General features: G+C 35.8%; 2 protein-coding genes across 2 annotated transcripts in view; one reads left to right on the plus strand and one right to left on the minus strand.

Annotated features, from left to right (window-relative positions):
* Window positions 1-634, minus strand: part of LOC130817747 (uncharacterized) — a 1,401-nt gene extending 767 nt beyond the window's left edge. Inside the window, exons 1-2 of the mRNA XM_057683609.1 lie at window positions 221-634; window positions 1-121 (exon numbers count right to left, since the gene is read on the minus strand). The exon at window positions 1-121 is cut by the window's left edge and continues 767 nt beyond it. Of these exons, the coding sequence (XP_057539592.1) occupies window positions 1-54 (54 nt within the window). The 5' untranslated portion in view covers window positions 55-121; window positions 221-634. The remainder of the gene's footprint in view (window positions 122-220) is intronic.
* Window positions 1-10,928, plus strand: part of LOC130817748 (DNA polymerase zeta catalytic subunit-like) — a 49,910-nt gene extending 38,982 nt beyond the window's left edge. Inside the window, exons 24-28 of the mRNA XM_057683610.1 lie at window positions 721-1,424; window positions 5,446-5,563; window positions 6,096-6,448; window positions 7,256-7,354; window positions 9,081-10,928. Of these exons, the coding sequence (XP_057539593.1) occupies window positions 721-1,424; window positions 5,446-5,563; window positions 6,096-6,448; window positions 7,256-7,354; window positions 9,081-10,368 (2,562 nt within the window). The 3' untranslated portion in view covers window positions 10,369-10,928. The remainder of the gene's footprint in view (window positions 1-720; window positions 1,425-5,445; window positions 5,564-6,095; window positions 6,449-7,255; window positions 7,355-9,080) is intronic.
* The last annotated feature ends 881 nt before the right edge of the window (window positions 10,929-11,809 follow it).

Consider the following 11,809-nt stretch of genomic DNA (forward strand, 5'->3'; position numbering starts at 1 on the left):
GAACTTACGACCAGGATTTTTGAGGGTCCAAGACCTCATCATAGCAATTTGCATCCCACAGTAGCATCTAGTAGATTGTGAGTTCCCAATGGCACGAGAAGAACCATTAGAAGAAGATATACTACACCAAACAAAAAAAACAGAGCAACATTATAAACAGAACATCAAAGCATCAAAATTTCAAAAAAATTGGAGAAAACTACTACAACAAAGCACATACCTTCACAATTTCAGATGAAAACCCTAAAATTGAACTTCAGAAGCACAGAGAGAGAAAGAGAAGAGGTGATGAAAGTTATGAGTGATTTGAAATGGGAGTTGAGGGTGTAAATGGAGTATTTATTGAAGTTGAAATGGAAGCAGCGTGGATTAAGAAGAGTTTGCAATCACACGCACGTATTTAGAGCTCAAATGGCGTAGTCAACGCCTGAAACTTGACAAAACTCACCGGAATTTCATTTAAGGTGTTTTTTTTAATAAAAAGTGTCTTAAAAGGTGTTTTTTTACAAAAAAAAATTTTAAAAGGTGATTTTTTTTACAAAAAAGTGGTTTTAAAAGGTGTTTCTTTGCAAAATTTTCTTATTATTATTATTATTATTATTATTAGATATTTATGATTTAAAAACACCAAAGATGTTTGACTTCCAAAGCATGAGTGTCTCTTTCAACTGTTCAAGGATCAAAAAGGTGGGTTTATGGAGGGTTTTACTAAACTTTAAGACTGAAAACCATCCTTACTCTCTCTTTTCAATCATGGCTCCTTCTTCTTTCTCTTCCCTCCTTCGCTACTTATCTCAATCCCCCAAACCCTTCATTTACCACCGCCATTATCGTCTCTTTGCTCTACTCAAACACTTTTCTCTCTTCCCTCCTTCCCATTCCACTTCCACTTCCACTTCCACTTCCACTTCCTCAGAGCTCTCAAAACCCTCTTCACTTTCATCTCGATTAAGCTTTGTTTTTGACAAAATCGACGAAATTGAAAAGGAACGTTCTGAGAAAGATGATGCTCTTCAGCGTATTAGAGCTTGGCGAGAATCCAAGAAGAAAAATCAGCAAGATGGGAGTATAAATGATGTGGAAAATGAGAAATTAGGGTTAGGATTTAGTGAAGCTGATGCTAATGGAGGTGAAGAAATGAGGAATTTTGATGCAATTGATGCAGGAGAGAAGAAGGTAGGGTTGATGAAGAGAGAGATTGAATTGGCTCATCCTTGGCCAGAATGGGTTGGTTTAATGGAGAGATTAGTGCAGCAAAATTATTTTGACCACAAGAGGAAAGATGAGGATAAGATGATTGAATGTTTTGATTCGATTGGTGTGGCAGAGTTTGCTGAAAATGAAGGGTTTGATTTTACTAGGGATTGGAAGACTGTTCAATCTGCTATTGTCAATTTTGGGAAAGATAGGTTCGATATTTTAAGGTGAGTTTCTATTGATTTATTAGGTTTTGCTTTTATTATGATATATGTAGGTTGATTAATACTCCCTCCTTCCTTCTGAGAAAGCACCATTCGACTCATAAAGCTCTCACATCAAGCCAAATGGTGTTTTTCCATAGGGACAGTGGGAGTTGATAGTATTTTATAATAAATCATTTGTATAGATAGAATAAAAGACAACAGACTTAGTGTAATAACCCAAATTGTGATTTAAAAGTATTGATAGACTACTCATATCAATAAGGTGTATTTTTTTCATGGGAGCCCATTTGCTAAGAACTCCACAGTTAAGCGTGCTTGGTGCGGAGCAATATTAGGATGGGTAACCTTCTGGGAAGTTCTCCCGGGCGCGCACGAGTGAGGCCAAAGTGTGCCGGAAAAACTTGTGTTTCTGTGAGGCCAGTCTACAGTCTCCATGAATAATCACCGGCGGTCCGTTGGGCCGGAGTGTTACAAATGGTATCAGAGCAACCGTGCGACCGTGGATGATTGTGTGTTTAGCGCACCTAGCGGGGGAAAAGATCCTGAAACTACGGTCCAACGAGGACGTTGTATTCCTAAGTGGGGGTGAGTGTGATACACAAGGATTGATAGACTACTCATATCAACAAGATGCATCTTTTTTTCATGGGAGCCCATTTGCTAAGAACTCCACAGTTAAGCGTGCTTGGTGGGGAGCAATCTTAGGATGGGTGACCTCTTGGGAAGTTTTCCTACGTGCGCACGAGTGAGGCCAAAGTGCGCTGGAAAGACTTGTGTTGGTCTGTGGGGATAGTCTACAGTCTCTATGAGTAGTCATTAGCGGTCCGTTGGGCTGGAGTGTTACACTTAGAAGTAGAGGACCTGCATGATTTTTCATTGGATTGAATTAGTTGGAAACTTGAGGAACCCCTTGCTAGAAATGGATTGCAACAAGATGTTGTATTTGTTTTTGGTTCGTCGTATATTCCTATGCTTATTTACACAGTTTCCATTCAGCCAAATGAGCTAATGGGTGTTTGTATGAATGAATATATTATTTTTGGAGTTAATGTTTCAACACCACCAATTACTTTTGTAAGGATATGAAATAAATACTTGAAAATAGTTGTTTTATTAATTTAAAGAGACAAGAATGAGGAATAGATAGTTTCTTTGATGAGGAGTTTGAAGAATAGAGCTTGTATTTTGGGAAGGGGTTATTTATTATGCTTTAACGATTAGGGGTTGACAAAGAATGATTTTCATTGTTGAAAATGAAGAGTAGTTTCATTGATAGATTCAACCATGTGGGTTTATACAAGTTGATTTGAGCAACTGTATATGAAACATTGATCCTTTTTTACTTGTTTAGACTTCAATAGATAGAATGTTAACTAGATTTGTCTTTGAGATGTAATAATTGTAGATTTAGTATTTGCAATTAAGATTTAGATTTAGGTTTAGACACAAAGGATAGTATGTTTTAGGTTGCACTTTGGGTAGCGAAACAAGTTTCACACATTTTAATGTTGTATGGACATGGAGAGATTCTATGAATGATAAGGCTTTAGTTTGTTAGGTTTTAGATCATTTATTCTTCATGTTAGATGAAGTTTTCTTTCTCGCTACAATATCGCCTTCAAAGAGCTTGCAAAAGCACAAAAGTGAAAGGAAAAAAGGATTAGAAGAAGTATGGATTATTTTATTTATAATGGGTTTTATCATCAAATGTAGGTGATTAGGTATAGTATGTAGTACTTGGATGTTAAAGTTGTGGAGCGACATGTCACTACCCTAATGACAAGTGGCTCCTGCCTTAGCGATGTTTTGGGGCATTGGATGGCCATACATAATGGAGCGAAGATTTTATAGTTATTTGGTTTCGGATTGCACGACTATAGTAAAAGGACTATTTTCTCATTTACACTTCTTATTTTTGAAGTTAAAGATGTTTGTTGTCAATTAAAATCAATATCATTTGAACAATAATTTGAAGGATGCAATAATTTGAACGATACATACATGTTTGAACTCCAACATTTCCATCACTGGTGGAAATGTGGAGGCCTCTAGGAATATTTGATGATCTTCGAAAGCATAAGTATGTGGAGGCCGAAATATAGCATTTGTATCGCTGTATATTCTCAGAGGTTTAGAAATAAAGTCAACTATTCTAAGACCTGAAATGAACTTTTCAAATGTTGATTTACATGAATTAGTATATCGAACAAAGTCTGAATAAGTATCCGATTACTTCCAAATTTTTGGTTGTACATAAGCATATAATCCTTTGTTCCATGATATCTCTTCACCTTCTTTGCAGCTCTCCAATAGTCTAAATATGGGTTTCTCTTATCTCCCCAATATCACTACAATAAATGAAATGTCATGTCTGGTACTACTTGAAGATACATCAAGCTTTCAATGGTTAAAGCATCTAGCTCATTTTTAGGGCATTGCATATGGCTAAATTTTTCACCTTTTACAATGGGTGCCACACTTGGTGAACAATCTTTCATTTGAAATCTCTTTAAGACTTTGTTGATATAGGTGTATTTGGGAGAAGCCCAATATGCCTTGAGATCGTTCCCTATGAATTTTAATGCCAATGACATAAGATGCCTCTCCCATATCTTTCATATCAAAGCTTATTGAGAGAAATTGTTTCACCTCATACACCAAAACGTTATCATTGGTTGCAAGTAAAATATCATCATACAACACCAAAAAAAATTCGGAACCTTTTGGTATATAAATCAATCAATGACATTCTACATAAAACCAAATGAAGTGATGACATTATAGAATTTAAAATACCATTGACGGAAGCTTGTTTCAATCCATATATGGATTTACTTACAAATCAAGTGCTCACCATCCTTAGAGGAGAATCCTTTTGGTGGTTTCATATAAACTACTTCCTCTAAATCACCATTAATGAAAGTCATTTTCACATCCATTTGATTAAAATCAAAAGCAAAATGAGAAACCAATGCCATGATCACTAGAATTGAATCCTTCTTAGATCCAATCTTAGTGTAGTCGATTTCGTCCTATTGAGTGAATGGCCACAAGTCTTGCCTTATGTCTCTTAATGTTCTTTGTTTTAAAAATCCATGTACACCCAATGGTTTTTGCTCCATCGGGCAACTTTACGAGATCCTAAACTTAATTGGACGCCATAGAATCCATCCCTTCTTTCATAGCATTGTACCATAAGTTAGAAATCTAAGAACTCATGGCTTGTGAAAACGTCTTGGGATCATATTTGGCTCCAATATTGTGGTCACACTCTTGTAGATACATAACATAATCACTGGGTATTGCGAATTTCCTTACTCTAGTAGACCTTCTTAATGTTGTATCAACATACTTCCTGGTTGTTCAACGGTTTCAGGCAATTGTTAAACTTAGTATCAACATCTTGTGGCACCTCCAAGATTGGTTCTTCAACACGCATTTGTACTTGAGGCACATTGTCAAAAATAGTGACCAATCCATGCATTTGAATGATTTTGTCTGGGCCAAAACTTAGAGATAGGTCACTCCCACTATTCAAGCCATTCTCAAGACATTTTTCATTTCTTGATTTTGATTTTATGAAATGGACAATAAAATCAAATATCCTTTTAGACCTTTCGGGCTTCGGCATATCAATGAAGTATGCACTTAATAGTTCTATTGAATGTTGTCAGTATTGAATAATAACCCTGTGCGGCTAGGCTTGTGCTTTATTGGAAAAACATCCAGTGAGGACTGAGGCATGTAATTGTGCTGTGGTCTTTGTTAGACCTTTAAGTTCAAGTTTTCATATGAGCTTTTAAAATGACCTTGTTAAGAAGCAAGATAGCTAAATCACTTCTTCCTGCTTCATTTATCAGTTAGGCTGTGAGGAACTCATTTAAATACATATTATTTTACTTTTGTTTTGTTTGTTTATTGGTTGACCAGTGTGGCCTAGTTGGTGATATTCAGTATTTTTAAATATTATAGACTTCCTCTAAAAATGCATGATTTTATTTAAAATGGGTATCATTTTCAGGTCAATCTCAAGAAAGGATATCCAAACACTTGTCGGTTACGGATGCCCTAGTGCAGACAAAAAAGTGGTCTTTTCTGCAAAATTGCTCAGGAAACATGCTCATCTGGATGAAGGAGATGTAAGTGTCACTTCACCTGATAAGTTTAGTCATAGTTACCCGGGAGTGAGCTTTGTGCTTTGAGAGGTGCATCGTTGGGTCCGAAACTGCTGTACATTCCTTTGGATTTCAAATTCAAAGTTACTAACTTACTATGTGTGATCGATGGCATTTCTTTAGGTCAAATTGTAATTTAGTATAGGTGCACTGTCAGTTTTGCTTTATCTTGCTACGGTATAGTGCAGAAACGAGTTTCAATCATAAAGGTTTTCAAATTTAATGAATTGGTATTACCCACATCGTAAAGGTGTAAGAAACGTGTTTTTTAGGCTGCTTTAAGGGTTTTTTTTTTTGTTTTTGGCTAATATACTATTGAGCTCTACGACAACCGTATCACCCCGCAACTACATCACTGTGTCCATTAGCTTTTACTGTGAATTCCTAGCTAAAAGATTAAGATTTTAGCGCTTTTAGTTCATTCTACAGTTTTGTGCATAATTATGGCTACTATTTGCTTCCAGTTAATAAAGAATTTGGTTTCATGTGATTCCAGGTTTGCAGTTCCTGCATTTTGAGAAACAACTGTGAAAGAGCATATTTGGTTACAAATAAGGAGGATGAGGCAAGGACAATAGATATGATGCGTGTCTTATTGACTTATGGCTTCGATCCGATAAATGGGTCAGTTGAAAACAAGTCTTTGTTGAAGAACAAATCTGTGAAATCAGTTGTGCGTAAATTGCTTCACGAGATTGTTAGGTTAAGCGCTGTACCGATAGATCTCAATCTCCCACCTCCAGTTATCAAGAAGCGTCCGCCTAAGGTGAAGCAACCGCCACCTCCACCCAAGAGACGAATTGGACGTGATGACATTGAGATGAAAAAGGGGGACTGGTTATGTCCAAAGTATGTGTGTATGTTCATCCATTATTTTATATCTTTACTTGCATTCCTAGTCGTATTTGGGCAAACTCATTTTACTTACGATACTCTATCTCAATGAAAGTGCTAAGTTGGAAAATTTTGTTGTTTAAAAGTTTTGGTGATTAGTGGGAGAATAAGACAAAACAAGTGAATGTAAGAAATGTGTGGATAAGTTTAAGTAAGAGGTTGTGTTTGTGGATATGATTATAAGAGAATGTGGATAAATAAGAAATATAGAAAATTTATTGTGACATACGAAAATAGAATATGTTGCAAATTCATTAGGATCGAGGGAGTATTAGTTTTTGATATCAGTTTAATACTTGCATAAATCAAACTTGTATCATGAGGTTGTGGAGAATAGCTTGTCTTCTCGTTATGATCTTGCATCTTTGTAAGATATAGATTCTGAAATATGTTCAGAAAGTAGCCTCCAGCTATTATAAGTTTTTGGTCTTGCTTTGCATTGCATTCTAGACATTGTTATCTGCGATTTTTTCCCATCCTAATCAATTTCTATTCCCGCTGTTTTATAAAATTTGTTTCATCTGTCTGCTGCCTGATGTGGTAGTGGTATGCCACTGTTTTCTCCTTTAAAATATCTTCAGCTTAATCTAAATATGGAATATTCAATTAGTGAGGAAAGTTCTAATCTCACCTCACTTTTATTGCTCTAGTTTTATGTTAAATCTGAAATCTTGTTGAAATAAACAAAATTGAAGGTTGAAAGAAATAAGTGAAAATGTTAGCATTACAGAGTCGCTTCTAATTTTTTTTTGAAGAGTGCAGGTGCAACTTCATGAATTTTGCAAAAAATGTTGTATGCCTACAATGTGATGCTAAGCGTCCTAAAAGGGAGTTGCTTCCTGGAGAATGGGAATGCCCCCAGTAAGTTCATGCTTTCTATTAATTATATCTTCCTGTATTTGATGATTTCTACGATGCTAGTAATCATGCGATTTCATTTTAATTAATTATAAAAGAACTACAAGAAGCCAAATTCTTAGTTCAATCATATGGGGTCGTTTATATGAACCATAGCAACTTGAAAGAGTATCACTAGTATACTTTATATTTTAATACTATTCTACAACAGAAATATTGATCATTTACATATATTATCCTGCATTCATTCATATCTATTGTCATTTGCTTTTGCAAATTCCAATTCTTATGTCATATACTTATATTGCTCTCCTTGATGTTCCAAACTTAACCGTTCTAACTTGTGCATTTTATGATCTTTTCCCATTAAACCAACGTGGACAGTGTACCCTCATTTTGTCTTCACAATTCACAGACTTTGAGAACATATCATTTCTTCACTTGGAATTATATCCTTTAGGGCATGGTCACTGTTGGTCCACCTATCTTCCTACAATGATCTCTCCTAATAGTCCTTGACATAATCTGGCCCATATAGTAGTGTTGGTCTGGCTAATAGTATTCTTCCTTTCAACTTAGTGGCAGATCTCAATTACATAATATTTCGGTCGCTCTCCGTTTAAGCCATACACAGATTCTTATGCTTTACATCTCGATCAATATCTCCGTTGTTGTGTAAAGATCCAAGGTACTAAAACTATCAAATTTGACGGAGTTCTTTTGTGATTTTACTTTACAAAACCTCTGCATCACTACTAAACAACATTCATATGCTTGATCTTACTCCAACTTAGTTCACAAGCTTTTGATTTTAATGTATGCTTTCACATCTATAACAGATTATCGACCATATTGATGGTTGTGTCCATTAATATGATGCAAACAATATGTATCATAATTTCTTTATATGAATGCCTTTTTCACAATTAGGACTACTGCAAATAGAAAATGGATGTATCTTGGAATTTAATGATTTATTTATGTGGCATACCTATTTTGGCCACAATCCACTAAAGTACCTTTCTTGATACTTTGTCATACACCTTTTCAAATCAATATAAATCATGTGTAAATTCTGTCTTTACACTTTAGTATTTCATTTGTTGCTGCATTAGTTGAATAACTTTAATGTTGGATTATTCCCGCATGGAACCAAAGAAACTGCTTTGTGCTTTTTCTGAGGCAATGTTCTGTCACCCTATTCTGTAACTTTATGGTGTCTCATAAGCTTGATTCTCCAATGATAAAACAGTCGTGTGCATCCCTATTGTTTTTGTAGTACTATAGTGCTTATCCTGCAATCTTTTTGTGTTTTGTCGATTCTTTCTATCTTGTTAAAGAGATTAATTAATCTATACAACCCCATCTAAACTAAACATATTAAAGCCTCAATAGATTTACCATCTAGAATCGCTTGGGCCAGCTGTTTACCAAATTTTTTAAAGCAATAAAATTTTGTGTAAAAGGCCCTGGAGTCTCTGCTTATTTTGAGCTAGAGAAGACAAATCCCATTGAACATCAAACGATAGTTTCCATGGAAAACCATCTGTAGTAGTTGGGATCCATGAGACGATGAATTACTGCACTCACGAGAGATTTCCAACACAGCCATGAGCCAACCAATTTTGTATAATAGTGCATTGGAATTTACTTGTACTTTTGTTTTTCCTTATCCTTTTGCATGATATTTTTAGATCTCTGACACTGTTCCAACTACAACTATTTGTAGATGCAACTTTCTAAATTACAGAAGAAATATGACTTGTTTCAACTGTGAGCATAAGAGACCTCCTGATGAATATATGGAGAATCAGATGCAAGGCCGCCAGCAGAGATCGAATATAAGGCAGGAAAGGCCTCTTGATAGGGAACACCTGTCTAATGCATGGAACTTTGATTTTGATGATGATGAATCAGATGGTGCAGATGTCGCAGCATTTGAATATGCAGATACTCATGCAACCAATGAAGATGATCATCTCGATAGTCAACTGGAAAGTGGTTCCTTTGGAAGGCCTCGTGAAAACTCGCATCAAGTTGGCAGAACCTCAAGACATCAAGAGAAAGAACCTCCAAGGCCCGTGCAATCAACACACACTGTGGGTTTTGATGATTTTGATGACGATGATGATGACATTGACAGCTATGAAATAGATAATCAGAACCGGAGCCCTAGACAAGAAGCTTCTTCACTTCGATTTTCTGATGTGGAAAATGAAGGATATTCTGATGCTGAAGAAGATGATCTTCCACAGTTTAGTCAAACAAGATCTAGTTCTTACCCCAAACCTTCTAGGTCTTCACATAGAGAAGGTTCTTTATCTGATCTAGGGGATCATGTTTTGGATTTTGATTCAGACGAAGACCTTCCAGTTCATTCTAAGTGGAAATCTAGTCATGTTGCTGATTCTGGTCGTAAAAATAAATCTTTACGTGGTCCTTCCAATAGATTGAGCTTTGGCTCTGATGATGATGATAGGCTTGTTTTTGGGAGTGAAGATGATATTGAAGAGAGCCACTCTAGACAGCATTCGAAAAAGTACTATGATTCAGATGAAAGTGATCCCGAACGAGGTGAGAAGGCACATCACAACAGAAAACGAAGTGGATTGGGGGGCAATTTTTCGAAGAACAATGATTTTTCTAGCTTTGGTAGATCTTCTCGAGGTTCTCATGGCAGTCAAAGAGAGTTTTTTGATGGACAACAGAACATGGGTAGAGGCTTTCATGGTAGACAGAGGGATTTGTTTAACGCGCGTGGGCAGCAGAGTATGGGTGGAGGGAGAGGCTCTCATGGTAGTCAAAGGGGCTCATTTGACAATGCACGTGAAAGACAAAGCACGAGTGGGAGACAAAGAGGTATGCAGAACTCCAATGGGTCTAGACAATCACAAAGAGGTATGCAGAACTTCAATGGGTCTAGAAAGTCGCGAGATCATGAAGGACGAAGGTCTAATAATTCAGATAATTGGTCAGAACTGGACAGACCTCTCAGGCAGCAAAGAAATGTAAGATGATGAATCCGAATTCTGCTGTGCAGTCTCCTTTGTGGCCCATCAGCGTTTCAAAATGGACCTGAGAGTGAGTCAATGGTTTCTTGATGCATCAGATTAATAAAGATTCAGTGCTGACTCTAATCAGATGCTTTCATCGTGAGACTGAATATGAAGTGTGATCTCCTGTCAGAAAGAAAATGACTGGACTGTTGTCCGAATAGGAGATGAGGAATTGGTGAAAACTTTAAGAACATCCACTTTGAAATTTGGGTTGGTAATTGGGTATGACTTGATACATTACTTTAAAGTTACAACTTGCATGCTCCATAACGCGCCAAATAATTGTAGTCCCCTTTTTTGCTCATTGATTGATTATTTTTCCATTTAGGGGATGTCAAATTTTCGGCTATAATTGAGTTTTTTTGTGTAAAATTTTTTGTGTCAAAAGGCTGAAAGCTGTGCAAGAATAACAGGCCAGTATTGAATATTACATCCTGGATAAGATCGTATTACCATCATTTTGATATTGTATTCAAATGTATATTATACTTTATCTTAATATAGTAATGCTTTGTCATAGAGTCAACATCATCGTATATAGTGTATCTTGCTTATAAAAACTATGATTTGGCTTTGAGGTGAGATGAAAGACATCAACTCATATCAATAAAGGAGAATGCGGCCAAAGAGTCGCCCGCTCTATAAACACTTAAATAGAGAGATTTTTAAAACGAGAAAATGAATTGAACCCGCAAGCATGCATCATACAACACAAGTTGGACTATTAGCATAAAAAAATGAAATAAATAAATCAATAAATGAGTTATTATGTAATACTAAATGGGCAAAGAACAATAGCAAAAACAAGAACAAGAGTAAATGAGTTATCACAGAGTAATCAAAGTATTATGTAATACCTCGATAGAACACACATATAACGAAGGGTATGTTTTGTTCACCAAAATTTGCTCTATGTAGATTATAAGAAATCAATAGTAAACTTAGCATGACTATTCATTGGGCCTTATTTTGTTTTTCATATTTCTTTGGTTTTGTATTAGCTTTTTACTTGTCTTGCATTTCTGCCTTTTTATTTGTCTTTTCTATGCCATGTTCTTGATGTTTTGTCTTTATTTGTAGGTTTATTTCCATGGTAAGGGTATTGTTTGTCGTCTTTCTCCTCTCCAACTTTGAATTATAACTTTTATAAGCGAAATATACTACATGTGATAGATGATGGTTTATAAGAAATCGCCAAAACAGGTAATGCAAATGTTACCACTAAATTAGACACGATAAGAGAAACCTTATACAAACTTCTTTTTAAAACTTATTAGCCCTTTTTCTCCTTAAAAAAATTTCACTCTTATCTAAACTTATTCAAGCTTATTCAAAATATCAAAACTTATTAGCCTTTATATAAACTAATCTCAACTCATTAGGCCTTGTCTCTTGAGAACTT

This window comes from Amaranthus tricolor, chromosome 7 (assembly GCF_026212465.1).
Source record: "Amaranthus tricolor cultivar Red isolate AtriRed21 chromosome 7, ASM2621246v1, whole genome shotgun sequence".
In the NCBI taxonomy this organism is placed as follows: Eukaryota; Viridiplantae; Streptophyta; class Magnoliopsida; order Caryophyllales; family Amaranthaceae; genus Amaranthus; species Amaranthus tricolor.